The sequence below is a fragment of the Vanellus vanellus genome (genome assembly GCF_965231255.1).
Source record: "Vanellus vanellus genome assembly, chromosome: 11".
Lineage (NCBI taxonomy): Eukaryota > Metazoa > Chordata > Aves > Charadriiformes > Charadriidae > Vanellus > Vanellus vanellus.
This window is the reverse complement of record NC_138916.1, coordinates 8,777,531-8,792,394: the sequence shown is the minus strand read 5'-3', so window position 1 is coordinate 8,792,394 and position 14,864 is coordinate 8,777,531. Positions and strand designations below refer to the sequence as shown.

The 14,864-nt window shown below is 38.3% G+C and overlaps 1 protein-coding gene across 1 annotated transcript; it reads left to right on the top strand.

Annotated features, from left to right (window-relative positions):
• Nucleotides 1–13,294, top strand: FAM81A (family with sequence similarity 81 member A; the record flags this gene model as incomplete). The annotated part of the gene is made up of 8 exons (XM_082488858.1): nucleotides 1–47; nucleotides 1,301–1,574; nucleotides 2,388–2,506; nucleotides 9,423–9,552; nucleotides 10,769–10,875; nucleotides 12,035–12,170; nucleotides 12,554–12,749; nucleotides 13,155–13,294. The coding sequence occupies 8 exons, from the start codon at nucleotides 1–3 to the stop codon at nucleotides 13,292–13,294; spliced, it is 1,149 nt and encodes a 382-aa protein (XP_082344984.1).
• Between the last annotated feature and the right edge of the window lie 1,570 nt (nucleotides 13,295–14,864).

Here is a 14,864-nt window from a genome sequence, read left to right as displayed (position 1 = left end):
ATGGCCCAGCGAAGCCCAATCTTCCCAACTCTTGCCCCTTCTGAAAGGTACAGTTTGGAATGTAAAAAATAAAATCTTCATATTGCAGACTATTATGTGCCTCTCCATTCCCTGCATATAGTGATGCTGTGACTTAGGACTTGGCCATTAGGATGCAAAGTGCAATACTGTAGACTCATTGAAATCAATGGCCTAAATCACAATTCCTGACTCAGCTTTTACTTAACCCTTTCCCAAAGAAATTAAATAGCTTAAACTGTAACCGAGTAGAAGTCCAAGAATACTATACTTTAGCCAGTCTTCTGATAGCATGGAATTAAGTGTGAAAACTCAGAGCCAGAGTGACCTTTGTTGGAGTCCTCGTACATCTCTATCAATATCATCACGGTGAAAGTAAACTGTTAATTTGGCTCATTAACAGGAAACAACATGGAGAACACACAGTAAATAACAGAGTTCCAAGAAAAAGATCTCCTCTTTCAAAGTGAGGTTGAACTTGTATCTTCCACTTATGCTTCTGACAATTTTCTTTATTCTTTACAAAATATAGAGGCAGGAAAAGACCACATTAGCAGCCTGATTTTTTTACTTTGAGCACCCATGACCTCCATGGCTTTCTGTGGAAGCTATGCAGTGCAGAGCTCTCTTGAAAAATCTAGACAATTATTCAAGGTACCCAAATGTAAGCTGTTCCGGGGGGAAAATTTGACTTCTAAGACTGTGTGAGGCTCGTCATAATTTTGGTTTTTCCTCGGTTTCTACACCTACGTATGCTCCTGTCCAGTTTATGGGGGAACAAGCTTCTGTATGGTATTACAGGATAGCTGTAGAGACTGAAGAAAAGGAATGGACGCAAGCTATTCCTTTTTAACCTTGGTCTGTTTCCATTTAGTTTGCAGTATCTACCTTCTACAGTTAACACTGATTAAGCCTGAAAACTGTAGAGACAAATAGCATGACTTTTGAAACTCAGAAAGAGAGTTTTGACTTTGGATTCTTAGTAACCAAATTATAGTTCTGAATTGCAACTACTTCCGTAATGCTAATGTCCTTTTATTACGATCCTATGCTTTTGTATGCTTCCTTAAAGAGCAGGAAAAGAGCCTGACCTGCCTTTGTACAAGATACACACAGTAACCAACACAGCGCCCACTTACTGTAGCAGTGGGCTCTCTCTGCGAGTACTTTGGTGCTTCTCCCCAGTATCGCTACTAAGATAGTATGGCACTGTCTCCAGTGGAAAGACGTTGCAGAGTTTTGTGTGAGAACTTAACAATATCTGGATATTCTTCTTCACTAGACGTGTTCGAAACATAGCGCTGCACAGCCAGGCCCTGACAGCGGTCCCGTTGGCATCGGCAAGCCTGGTGGATCAGCTGGAAGACAGAATCCTAAGCCATGAGAAAACAACGGCTGCTCTTGTGGAACACGCTTTTCGCATTAAGGAGGACATTGTTTCCACTCTGCACAGAATGCAGAACAAAGGGGGGGGCGACCGGTTGGCTAGGCAACTCTTGGAAGAACATATCCGAAACATAACGGCAATAGTGAGGCAACTTAATCGGGACATCGAGGTACGTTAAGAATTTTTCACAGGACTAATGCCACCTCAGCTACTAATTCTTCCTTATTATTTAATACAAAAGTTTACTGCAGGATTAGTAAAGGTCAGACAAGGTCTGAAGATCCTGTAAGCTTATAAGTTGTTTTTATAACTTGAAAAACTGTTTTCAAATTGCAAAATTCTTTCAGTGGCTATGAAAATAGCACAGGATATTAGCATTTAAACACAGAAACCTTTGTGGTACTAATAAGCTTGCATTCAAAAGCTGCACTGGAAAACCTTGAAAAAATGAATTAATGCGACACTAATACCCAGCTCAACTTCAGTCCAAAGGCTGTGCTGTATAAACATCAGGAAATGCCTTAGCTCTATAATAAACTTTCTTTCACTTCCGATTTACTGACGACACCAAGTAGCCAAACCCAACTGCTCATTTGTATGACCTAAATCATATGCAGATACATGACTTCATGTCTGACCTCTGCTGCAATGAGCAACAGGGGCGGGGGGGGGGACGACAGACGACGACACGACGACACGCGGACAAAAGGATAAAAATGAATATTTAAGTCTCCCTTCCATCATCAAGTTATACTTTATACATATTATGGTATTTATGTGCAGATTGGACACTAAGAATAAGAAATAACAAATGACCTAAACGACATCTGGTTTAGTACGATACAAGACAAAGCTTTTAATAAAGTAATAATAATAAAATGGTATCTGATGTTACCAAAAGATTGAAACATAATGAGTGACATTTTAAGAGTACATTGAATGTAACATACTGAGTTTATATTTGCATATGAATGTTTTGTAGATGCTGCAGGAACAGATACGTGTCAGAGACAATCTCAGCTACGGAACAAATTCTACCCTGAAGAGTCTGGAAATGCGGCAGCTTTCTGGGTTAGGAGATCTTCGGGGAAGAGTTGCAAGGTAAAACTCAACACGGAAGTATATTTTGGGGACTAATGTTGTTTTAATCTTGAAGTATGAATGTTAATGATAATGGGCTGAATTCCACTTTGGCAAAATTCCCAGGATAATTTTGCTTAGTGTTTTCAAGATAATGAACAATAATCCTTTGCATTCCAGTATTACACATTAAACTTAACAAAATCACTCTTAATTCCTGAAATTAGTGTTTAATAAATTACCTCAAATTCCTTAGGAATTTGGATTTGGTTCAGCTTTAAAAAGTACTATGGTTAGACTGGTCTATCTTTGAAACAAATTAATGAGCACAATTATAAAGGCAGTATGGAACAATCTGCATTTGTAAAGAACAGAACAGTTGCACATTTTTGCATATATTTTAGAAGTAAAAAACTGCGCATTCAGTTATTGGTTAGCCATATTACATAGGCTGCTTGACACGTAAGGAACAGAAAACTATAAAATAATAGAGGTTTTACAGGCTGCTTGAAACTCCAGGTCACAATTATGCAACTACACAGACTTCAGGTTGTGCCATCAACGACACATTTACAAACCCCAGGACCACAACATTTGCTTAAGGGTCTGGGAAGTTGAACACAAAAGGCAGAGGATATGTACGCTTATAGAAAAAGGACTTGATCTGGCCTAAAGTAGCTTTGCTAATAACTTCGCTGGAATTATACTTGTGCTGAATTTGACCTATGGTCTATATATTACAGAAAACTTTTTTCTTTTTTGTACTCCAACTGATTTAGTGATAATCTTCAATTGCCTACAGAAAGGAGGGCTTTTCCTTGAACGAAAGTTTTCTCATAAATTACTTGATTGCTTGAAGTTTCCACTGTAACTTTCATTAACTTTACCCATTTTGTAAAGAATACTTTACAGAGGTTTTTTACATACTCTTTTGTTGTTTTGTGGGTGGGTTGGGGTGGGTTTTTTTGTTTTGTTTTGTTTTTTTAAGTTTTGCGCTATCCTTTAGTAAACAGGAAAGAACTAGACAAGTTTGTTTTGTCAAATCAGAAAATTGATTGACATATATGTAGAGGGAGAGATATACACACACACACATATATCTATCTCACTGAGAAATCCCTGAGAAATTTACATGCTTAGATCTTCCTGCTTCTTTATATAAAAAGTCCGCTTTGAGATCATACTACATCCTGAGAGAGGTCCATATTTGGAGCAACACAGTTACCGACATCTTGTGAAGCAAAACATCGTGCCTTTGCTTCCAATAACAGAACTGAAGCGAATGAGCACCTGCCAGCATGAGCTTCGCAAGAGGACCCTCGCCCGGCCAAGCGCCTGCTATGGGGATCAGTGGTGGCCTCTGCCAGGATTTCTTCCGTTATTTACTTAGGGCAACGCCCTCATACTGGGCCTGGCTTGTAATTTATCTGATAATTGTATGAGACTATACCAATCTGCCTTACGTCAGGCTGTGCAATGAATGTTGAATATTTGTATTCATTACCATAAGAGAATCGGTTTATTGTCTTTTAACTGTTACCTCCTACTCAGCATCATGCTCTTTACATAAACATTTTCCCTGAATAAGGAAGCAAGTAAGCTTCCCTTTATCAGAAATCAAGTTAAAGCAGTGCTGCATGGGAGAAAGTTATTTGCCTTTATTTACAGACATATTCTACTTTGAAAATTAGTGTTCCTGTGAATGGCTATAGTAATATCCGGAGACCGTGCTCAAGATGCCAGTTTGTTATGCTGTTGGCACTATACAGATACTTACCAGAAACTTTCCCTGGGATAAACACTTTCTGATTACTCTAGCCAATATTCCTTATATAAAATAAGCTCAAGTCACCTAATGTAATTTTACTTCGACATCTAGTCCTGCTAGGTTTCAGACGAGTTCAAAGAGTGAAACCTTAGAAACATGATCAAGTTACCCTGGGTTACCAATTTACTGTACATCAGCTCTCAGCCACAGTCAAGGTGTTACGTATGGCTCGGGCTGTAGTGACAGACAGTAGGCGAATTTAACTCCAAGTACATTACGTTTGCTCTAGGCTAGAAGTGTGCAGATGGACAATCAGTATGAATTAGTTTATATATAGGAAATCACCTAAGTCTGAGCCTTTTGGTCCTGTAAAAATTTTAGTGTCAATCTCAGGATTCTGGCCACATTTCAGTTCCAGTAATAACATGCATTATATTGCATCCTATTCAACTTCAATATTGGAGAGAGTGGTGTTTATTTCCTAACACCAACTGTTCCGTAACATGTCAATATATCATTGAACAAGTGCCTCATCATTTCTTGAGGGCTGCTGCTTTTAATGGCGAGAACAGGGCTCCCTACGTGCACGTACAGCTCCAAACCCACACCACCCACAGGAGTGAGGTTCAGACAGTCTGCACAGTTGTGCTTACCTCCATCACAAAATCAGCTAATATCCCTAGCAGAAGATGACCGAATTACAGCTCATGTCTCTGGGCCACTTCTCACTAAGCATAATTTATTGATGAATTTGTAAAGCATCAATACAGCGTTCACCAAGAATAATGCTGTACATTTTCCTAAGGCTCAGCATTATTATTAAGAAAAATATTACCTCTATTAAATTCAGTGACACGTTCAGCAGAAAACTAGATGCATGCCAATAGATCCATTACGCCAGCCTCCTGTCCCCGATGTTGGCAATTTGATATAACACAGATTTATCAATTCTATTTCTCATGATATTAGATCATAAACCTCATGAGTAGTGCCTTATCATTTGTTTACAGAATAACTTGTGCACTATGGTCATTTATTTGGAAAGTTTAAATACAACAGCCTGGTCAGAGCCATAGCAGTAGCTGTCTCTAGAAGCTTCCTGATAGCTGAAACAACCAGAGAAATGACAACTATGCATGTTCAAACTGGGCCTACTTTGCATATATAGATGATTTTTATATACATTATAGATCTGATTCATTTCAGACACTCTGGACTCATTACATGTAGGCAGATTTTCCCACACTGCACAGAAAATGAGCCAGATGCATCTGGGATGCACTGCATTTATGAAGTTCTCAAGTACAATAAATCTGCTGCCCTGTGGCTACTTGCCATGCAGGAGAGGCACCCGGTGAGGGCTGCCCTGGGCTCCCTCAACCAGGCGACGCAGAATATACCAGCTCTGCTCTTGTTGCCCAGTGCATCCCCTGGACGTATCACCTTGCTTTTCACTACTTGTTCTTTAGCTACTTGTTTTTTCGCTGAAACACTGGTATTTTAGTTGAAACATCTCCTGTTATAATAAAACAGGAACATTAAAAATCTGTATGCACCATTATAGCATATTTATATAGCAACCTGTTGCAGAGCACTGGTGTAGTTCTCAGCTTTATCTAGTCCTTGGTGATACTGAGTAGAACAACCATTGTGTTTTGATCTCTTAAAGATCAAAGACAACAAAAATACTCCTCAGTGTGCCAGAAAAATAACTACTGCTTTTGCTTACTATGACTTCGAAGGCAGTTGTTTGATAATTTCATTGTTTATATTAAACATTACTGGTTTCTGAAATTATACTGTATTCTGAATCTGAGAATAACACTTGGAATCACGGAATTTTCAGAGTTGGAAGGGACCTCTAGAGATCATCCAGCCCAACTCCCCTGCTAAAGCAGGATTGCCCAGAGCACATTACTCAGGACTGCATCCAGGCGGGTCTTGAAAATCTCCAGGGAAGGGGACTCCACACCCTCCCTGGGCAGCCTGTGCCAGTGCTTTGTCACCCTCACCGTAAAGAAGTTTTTCCGTGTATTTGAATGGAACTTCCTGTGTTCTAACTTGTGCCCATTGCCCCTCGTCCTGTCACTGGGAACCATTGAAAAGAGCCTGGCTCCATCCTCCTTCAACCCACCCTTGAGATACTTGTACGCCATAATAAGGTCTCCCCTCAGCCTTCTCTTCTCCAGGCTAAAGAGTCCCAGCTCTCTCAGCCTTTCCTCACAAGGGAGATGCTCCAAGCCCTTAATCATCTTAGTTGCCCTTCGCTGGACTCGCTCCAGCAGTTCCCTGTCCCTCTTGAACTGGGGAGCCCAAAACTGGACACAGTATTCCAGTTGTGGCCTCACCAGTGCAGAGTAGAGGGGGAGAATGACCTCCCTCGACCTACTGGCCACACTCTTCCCTATGCAGCCCAGGATTCCATTGGCCTTTTTGGCAACAACTTGGCACTATGAAATCTCTCCATTTATTCTTCATGTACTAATTTCAGATAAGTACACAGCTTGGCAATCAGAACTTTCAGAAAATGCCCTCCAAAATCAAACAGTAGTAAAAGAAACACATTCTAGTGCATCTTTGGCCCAAATTTCAACAGCATGTGTACGGCCAGCTCCAGCATTTCAGATATAAAGACAGAGAATTATTTATTGTGCATTTCTTTGTACAAAATGGTTTCATATAGAGCTCTTATATTTTTAAACTAGTATTCTTCCTAGAAATCTTAATCTATTTCTCAGTTCTTTCCTTGTGCTTTTAAGAGGACCAAACCTCAAAAGTTATTCTCAACTTCTGTCTTTATAGCCATAGTCCATTGGCTTCATTTATATAGACAGCCCTAGGAACTTAAATTCAGTGTTCAGAAACATTTAGTTCTATTTTTAAGATGAATTCTATTGTCATTTTAGCACGAATCTATAAAGAAATAACAAAGCAGAACGTTCAGAGGTATGGGAAATTCAGTGGGGATTGCAGTGTGCCTTCCCCCCCCCCCCCCCCCAACTTTTTTTTTTAATCAAAACAAAACACACAGGAAAAAGTTCCAAAGTATCATGTGCCTTTTTGTTTAGATTACTGATTTTCTTCCGACCCATCATACAGTAGAAACCTGAATCAAAAGTCTTAGAAATCTCATGGTTTTCCATATGTTCGTCTTATTATTACCACCCCACTCCCCCCTCCATTTAAAAGCTAGTGGAAGCATGGACTAGAGTTACTTAATTGTTGTAAGCTTTTAACTCAAAATGTATATCACATAACTAATATCAGAACCTCATTTTGTGTCTACGGCACACTAACATTTTTTTCAGGTCAAAACTAATCAGGTGTTTGTGAGTGTGTGCAATATATACAGCAAAGAGACTTCCCTTTGACCACTTCAATATATGGAATATTGTTAAAAAAGGCTAACCATTCCATAACTACAGACAATGGAATTTAAACTTTATTCTGACTTTGTTTAAAAGGGTGCCAATTACAGTATCCCTGTAGAAAAATGAAATAATCTGATTAATACATACCAGGCCGACACTAAGTTAACATAGTCAGAATTTTAATGTTTCAGTTACCATGCAACTATATGACCTCTTTGATCATGTAACTGAGTTCCCCAAAGAGAGATGCTCTCTGATTAAACCCAAACCATTAATTTGCTTTAGGAACAGAGGTGCCTACTGTTTGCATTTCCCACAGTAGTTTGAAAGCTGTCGCTTTTTGTATTTCCTGTCGTGCCTCAGAGAAACAAATCTAACCATTTTTTTTGAGTCCCGAGGCTTTTGGTGATGAGTTGCACAATGATTTCGTTTCTCTGATTCTCTCTGACTGATCGTAACAACATGGAGAGATTTGGTTTCTCTCATCTTTCTATAGAAACCACCTGATTGTAAGACCTGCAAGTATGGTTCACTGCTATGTAAACCTTAGCTGGCCTTCCTCCAGATTTTACTAATAGGTCTCACAACACTGAACTGCTAAACTATAAATTAATTTCCACAAGTTTTATAATTTCTTTGTGTTATTTTGTATTACTGATTATTTTCATATTGAAATTATACCGTAACACTAAGCAGATGCTCTGTCATTTTAGCTGTTACTTTCCCTTCATATTTGACGATAATGGTAGTTACTGTAACCGAGGTGATGAAAACGCATGTTGAAATGAAAGCCTTCAAACTGAAATGTAACTAAAAAGAGGTTCAAACGTGTCATTGGTTTAGGTAATGACTTAACGTGCCTCAGGTTGTTCCATTTTACTGCCTTTTTCTCCCTCAAATTGTAACTGCTGTCTGTTCTCCATCAGTTTCATAGATCAAATTTGGTAACGTTGCCGATTGCATAGTTCCTTAGCAAAAAAATATACATGACTCATACTTCACAGAGGTCTTACTCCTGAAATTACAGCACTTATATTTTTACAGCTCAGTTAATGTTCTTATTGTATTACTGTAGATGAAACCCACCCGACCAAAGTATTTTTGAAATGTGGTAAAAAATGCACATTTCTATAGCACATTTATCCCGAAAATGTTACAGCATCAAGAAATGTTCCAATGTGAAGAAAGGAAACAATAATTATTATGTTCTAGAACTGCATTTCATAGTCTTTTGTGAGACAAAATTGCCATTGCTTTCAATGACAGTTTTACCTAAAGAAAGACTAATAACTGTAAAATATGCCCCACACTGTTTCCTACACATATTAATTGCATACTTCTATTTCACAAATAAAAATAAAAATAAGAATGTAATACTCAGGAACACAGCTACAACAATGAAAAAATAGTCCTCAATTATTTAGGTTTCTAATCACGCAGGTGAAATCACACGCACCTTAACAGATGTCTTTTGGAGTATGACAAAAATACCAGGTATTCTGCACCTTTGCATTTCTAATGTGATTTCCCTGACTGATAACAACACAGCCTACACATATTATGTCAGTGCCAAGAAAACAGGAATGTACGTGTCATAGACTAGTTGACTCCTAGTCCCATTTGGGAGCAGTATGCCGAATACTATGTGATACATCACCATTCTTGCAGTCTCATAAGACATCGTTTCGCTAGACAGCCAGCAATTTCACAGAAATGCCCAGTCTAAAATAGATACTTTAAAAAGCTTGCACCTTATAGTCTATTCAGCTGTTGCTTTGGCATTTATTTATTCAAACAGGTGCGATGCTGGGTTAGCCAGACTGTCCGCAGAGCATAAAATTACATATGAAAGACTTCAGAGCCTAAGTAAAGACCAGCACACCTCCAAGCTGATCTTAGAATCCAAAATCAAAGAGGCAGAAATACAGGTATGGTATTTGGACCAAAGTGATCCGTATGTGGGTAAGAGTTACAGTCTAATTCACAGACTCTGTTACTGTTAATTACTATCCTGGGAGGTCACAGATTTACAAATGGAGGGGTGTATCTGCTCACAGTCCTGATTAGATTGAATATTGGTACCTAGCTGCAGTACTGCACTGGTCTAACTGAAAAAAGGCCCTTAATTTGCTGCCTTTAGCATGCCATGTAGAAGGGGCTAGTATTTAAAGGCACCTGAAAGGACTCCAGGAATGAACAAAAGTCGGTGATTACTGGCCTGAATGGCTTCTTCAGGGTGCAATGTGAACATGTGACATGGATGCTCTACAAAACCACCATACGATGCAAGCGTCACTCTCTCCCTCTATGTTTTGGCATTCCCAGGATGAGTTTATATGTATTTTCAACACAATTTTTGAAGGTCTGCACAACAAAACTGGTTTTGGGTTCTGTGAATCCATTAATCTGTTCGTCAGGTTTCTCTTCCATTGGGTATGAGAATGGAAGTGAGCACTAGATACAAGCAGAGACTTAAGACATTAAGGAAAAGGATTCTTCATACCTCCACCTCAAGACCTTCCCATTTTCTTGGGCAACAAAAGTATTTTACATCTTCATTTTGCGGTAGGTAAATGGTTAAAATCCTCTTTACCTTTCTCGGAAGATTTGGTACAGTATATTAGTGTGCAAGGAGCATATGGTCATGAATCTTGTAAAACAGAACAGTGTGTTTTGTCAAACTGGGATGATTGTTTTGGTGAGAAATATTTTCTGTTAGTAATGACCTATCCTCAGTTACATCCAGCATTTTTATCACTGCAGTAGCTATTATACATGAAGTGATGGAAGAATATCACTCAGTACTGGTGGATTGCTTTGCCATTCATTTACTCTGCTTATGTGGCAACGTGGAGACGTATGGATCGTGTAAATTCAGCTGTCTCAAGGGGGGGAACAGGCAGACGCTTTCAAGGCAAGACTGTTCAAATTATTTATGGCTGAAAAATTGCAGTTTTCACAATGCGGATATCTTGCGAGATAGTGTATTTTTCATGATAAAGTAAAATGTGCAAATTCAGTAATTTTTGAAATGTCAGCAAAAATGGCCCTTCTTTAAGATCTTCTCTACCGTTATGAAAATGTCCCAAATGAGACTGTGACGAAATGCTATTGAGAAATAGTAAATTCTGAATTTTGTTTCAGATTTCTCATCTTCTGAGCAGAGTAGAGCAATCAATAATGCAACAAGAAACGAAGCTGAAGATTGCCTACAAAGAGAGCAACCAACAGCTCCATCTTCTGGATATGAAGTGAGTGCCCGGGAAACCTTGCTGTTGCCATGCGCCTTGGAAGACAGGGCCACAGGGCTTCAATTTTCCAAGTTTGACTGTTGTAATCTTCACATCTACAAAAGCATGAACCCGTTTAAATACGTATGTGTGCTCAACAGCTAGTACAAAAGCACAATGTGACTCGCTTTCCACAAGAATTCTGCCCCTAATGCGGTTAGGCAATTTTGAAAGGCCCATTACGTCCCTAGTTAAGTATTCAGGGAGAACTTGTATTAAAGAACACAACTAAGGATTTTTGTCAGAGTGGCCTGGTATCTTTTTGCAAGAACTGAACGAAACAGCAAATGCTGGAGGTGGCTGTCGAAAGCAGGGCAAAAAGTTCAACTCAAGCAACCAGGAAGCGAGGCACAGCATTCACGAAGTGTTACTGCTTTAAATTGGCTTGAAATATGAATATATAACTCAAATACCTAAATTATTAACAACAAGCTACTGTTCTCCTACCGGACACTGTATGGGGATATATTCAGTTCAGATATTAACTCCCCTCCAGGCGTTTCACTCAGTGGCAGTCCTGGCTTAAGCCACCCACATCCTTACTCCTTACTGCGTATTGCCATCCTCACACAATCCCATCAGTTATGTCAGTGAAACTGTTTGCAAACCAGATGAAAGCATAGATCCAGATTTCAAATAATCACCAGGAAAAAAGACTGCCTAAAGAAACAGTTTCACTGGCACAACTGGTTGGTGTAAACTTGAGGTGTGTATAGGCACCATAAGTGGGGCTATATGAACCAGCATTGCCACTAAAATAAATGGGTACCAAATCTTTGCTCAGATTTAAGACCTATGGACACAAAGATTATAATCTGAATGGATGACCACATTCTGTTTTCAATGCTGCAAAGAATTTGCATCTACTATGCCTCAAAATGTCATGATGTGTTTCATATAAATAACTGCTATTTTGTTGTGCTCTTTCGTCTTTATTTTCTAAAACAATGTTACCTTACCCGGTTTAGTAGCCTTAAAGTTCAAAGATTCACCTTAATATGGTATCAAGAATGTATTAAATTGTCATTAATTTTTTTTATGAACATGTTCATAAAACGTCACTGCTGAATGACCAAAAGTTCTGCTCTTTTGTATCTGCTAATTTCTATTATGCTCTTAGATTAAAAAATGCTATTGAGGAACTCAGCAGCCAGATTTTGTCTGCACGTAGCTGGTTGGAACAGGAACATGAAAGGATTGAAAAAGAGCTTGTGCAAAAAATTGACCAACTCTCATTGACTTTTAAGGAAAACACTGTAAGTTGCATTAAAAGGTCCTAATAATACTTCTCATGAAGTATTCAAAAGCATTAGTAATAACCAAGATGATGTGATTGAGATATTATTTGAGTGAGATTTTCAGACCTCCTCAATATTTGTATAACTCTTTTCACTGACGTCAAGTATAACATCCCCACAGCCTGACAGTCTTCAAATAAATCTGATCACTTCTAAATAGATCAGTATTTTAGTCTACAGTAATTAAGTCAGTTTAAACCATTTTATAAAAGAATTATAATTTCTTACACGTTTGAATTCCACATAAAAGATGATTCCTCAATATCTGTTGCATGTTTGGGAAAGACCACTATAATTCCATATGCAGAGTAATTAATTAAAATTCTTTTTCCTGGCTCCAGGAAATAAGCGAAAGAGCTATAGAGATGAAATTCAGCCAAATGGCAGAGAAAATTGACAAAATAGAAGAAATACAGAAGATAACCATGGAAGCACATGAAGCAAAACAGACTGAAGAAAAGATAAATATTCGCATTGGCAAACTTCAGAATGAGATAAATGAAGATATAAAAGAAATGAAAGCTGAAGTTAATGCTGGTAGGACCATAGTTATCAAGTTCTTTATTCCGAATTGTGGTAACAATGATTGACCTATAATAACATGCAAAATGCCTTTGCTTGTATGGAAGCAGTTTAAAGACTTTTGGGCCAGATGTAATGGCTGCACCTGCGGCATTAAAATGGATTTTCACTAAGTGTGAAATTCACAGCAACAAGAGGTGACATCATCTTAGCTTGGAAGTGCTCTCCCCGGAGCACACATAGGCCCAGCCTGGCTGCGGTTTTCCCATCAGCACACAATTACAGTCCTATTTGTCTTCAGAACTTTTGATAACTTCCTAAGGTAAAGCAGAGCGTTATGGTAGGAAGCACATTCTGATAGTAATTATGCGATACTCTTGCTTTTGATTATGATCTAATTTAATTCTCACCTGCAATCAGGGTTTGCAGCTATCTACGAGAGCATTGGGTCTCTACGGCAAGTTCTAGAAGCGAAAATGAAGCTGGACAGAGATGAACTCCAGAAGCAGATCCATCAAATGAAGCAGGAGGTTCCGACATGGGGAGAGGCTGGACCGTGACTGCAAGATTTGGTCTGAGAGGTTAATGTTTACCTGGCTAACTAGGCAGACTATAATCTTGTTCCAGCCTGTAATCCAAATTAAATGCATGTACCAAATGACATGCTGCTGTTGCACAGGCCCGTGAGTTTGCTTGGAGCAGTAAACGCAAGCTCTTCACAGACCAGCTGACAACAAGCTTTTACGGGCTGAAGTGCTAATTTGCCACTGCACTACTCCAGTTGCTCTCAGGAGATTAAGCACCGTGTAAAACTGGAGTAATATATTGGTGAAGCTGGCACCTAATTTGCTAAAGGCATTCCAGTGCTCCCCAGTTTCACAGGCTTGATCAGGCAGGTATATACTTTTATATATACTTTTACATATATATATATATATATAAAAGCACCTGCACACACCCCCCTTTTTTAAAAAAAAACCAACCAACAAACAAGTTGATATAATTTGTTCAGTATCAGTTTGGCAAGGTTCTCCACCTTGATACAAATTACTTAATTGAGGTCAATGGACATTTCTATAGCGACTTTCTCTACTATTGACTTCCTGGGGAGACAGAATTGGCACTAAACAGAGCAATTTTCAAAACCAAGATACCATCAAAACATCTTTGTTTAGTTTTGCAAATATATGTGTGTGTGCGTAAACTAAGTAGTGTTATAAAATGTAGTTGTAGACTAAGATGATTCATGAACAACATAAGAAACTTAACTCATGTGGTCTTAAGTATTGTGACCTTTTTAAATTAATAACCGAGTGGAGTTGAGACAAGGTAAAAGATGTATATAGAGTATTTTATAACTGGGCATGTGTTTCTGTGACTTGTTTCATTATATTGGTAAAAAATTTCAAGGGTTTGAAAACAAAAGAGAAGGTGATAATCTAACATAGTCTGGAGAATGTAACATAAAATAAACTGCAGTTTATGATCTGCTTCGAAATTTTTATGGAAGTCAAACAACTGATTCTTCAAATTTAAGTAGACTTTAATAATTTAGTAGGTTCAAATTGCTAATTGCATTCACAGTATTTCCAAATAATAATGGTGCTTATTTCCATTCCCAGAACAGATTACGTAATGAAAGTCAGCACCCATATGACACATTAATCTACAGAGGAAAAAAAGACATATTGATTTTATATCTTCATTCATAGCTTGATATTGCTCCTCATGTTTGTAAGTCATGTGGGATTAAGCACTCATGAAGAATAAAACACTTCATCCAGTATCCTATTAATTTATACTATTAACAGTAATTCATATACACAAATACTATTAATTGACAGAAGCATTACTGTTAACATAAATAAATTAATAGGATGTCTCTGCACTTTCTTTAATGGACCTTTCTTTTGGCCAATATTGCAAAACCATATTCCTATTTGGAAAATCAGTGGCCAGTTTCTCATCACTTCCATGAAAGGAAGTTTGGCCCATGAAGTCACCATATTACAAAAATTTAAAAAAAAAAAAAAAAAGAAAAAAAGAATTGCTCCAAAAACTTAAATTCATTAACTTCAGTAGGACAGTGTAGTGTGTAAAAATCAAGAAAATGCATACATCTTTACAGGA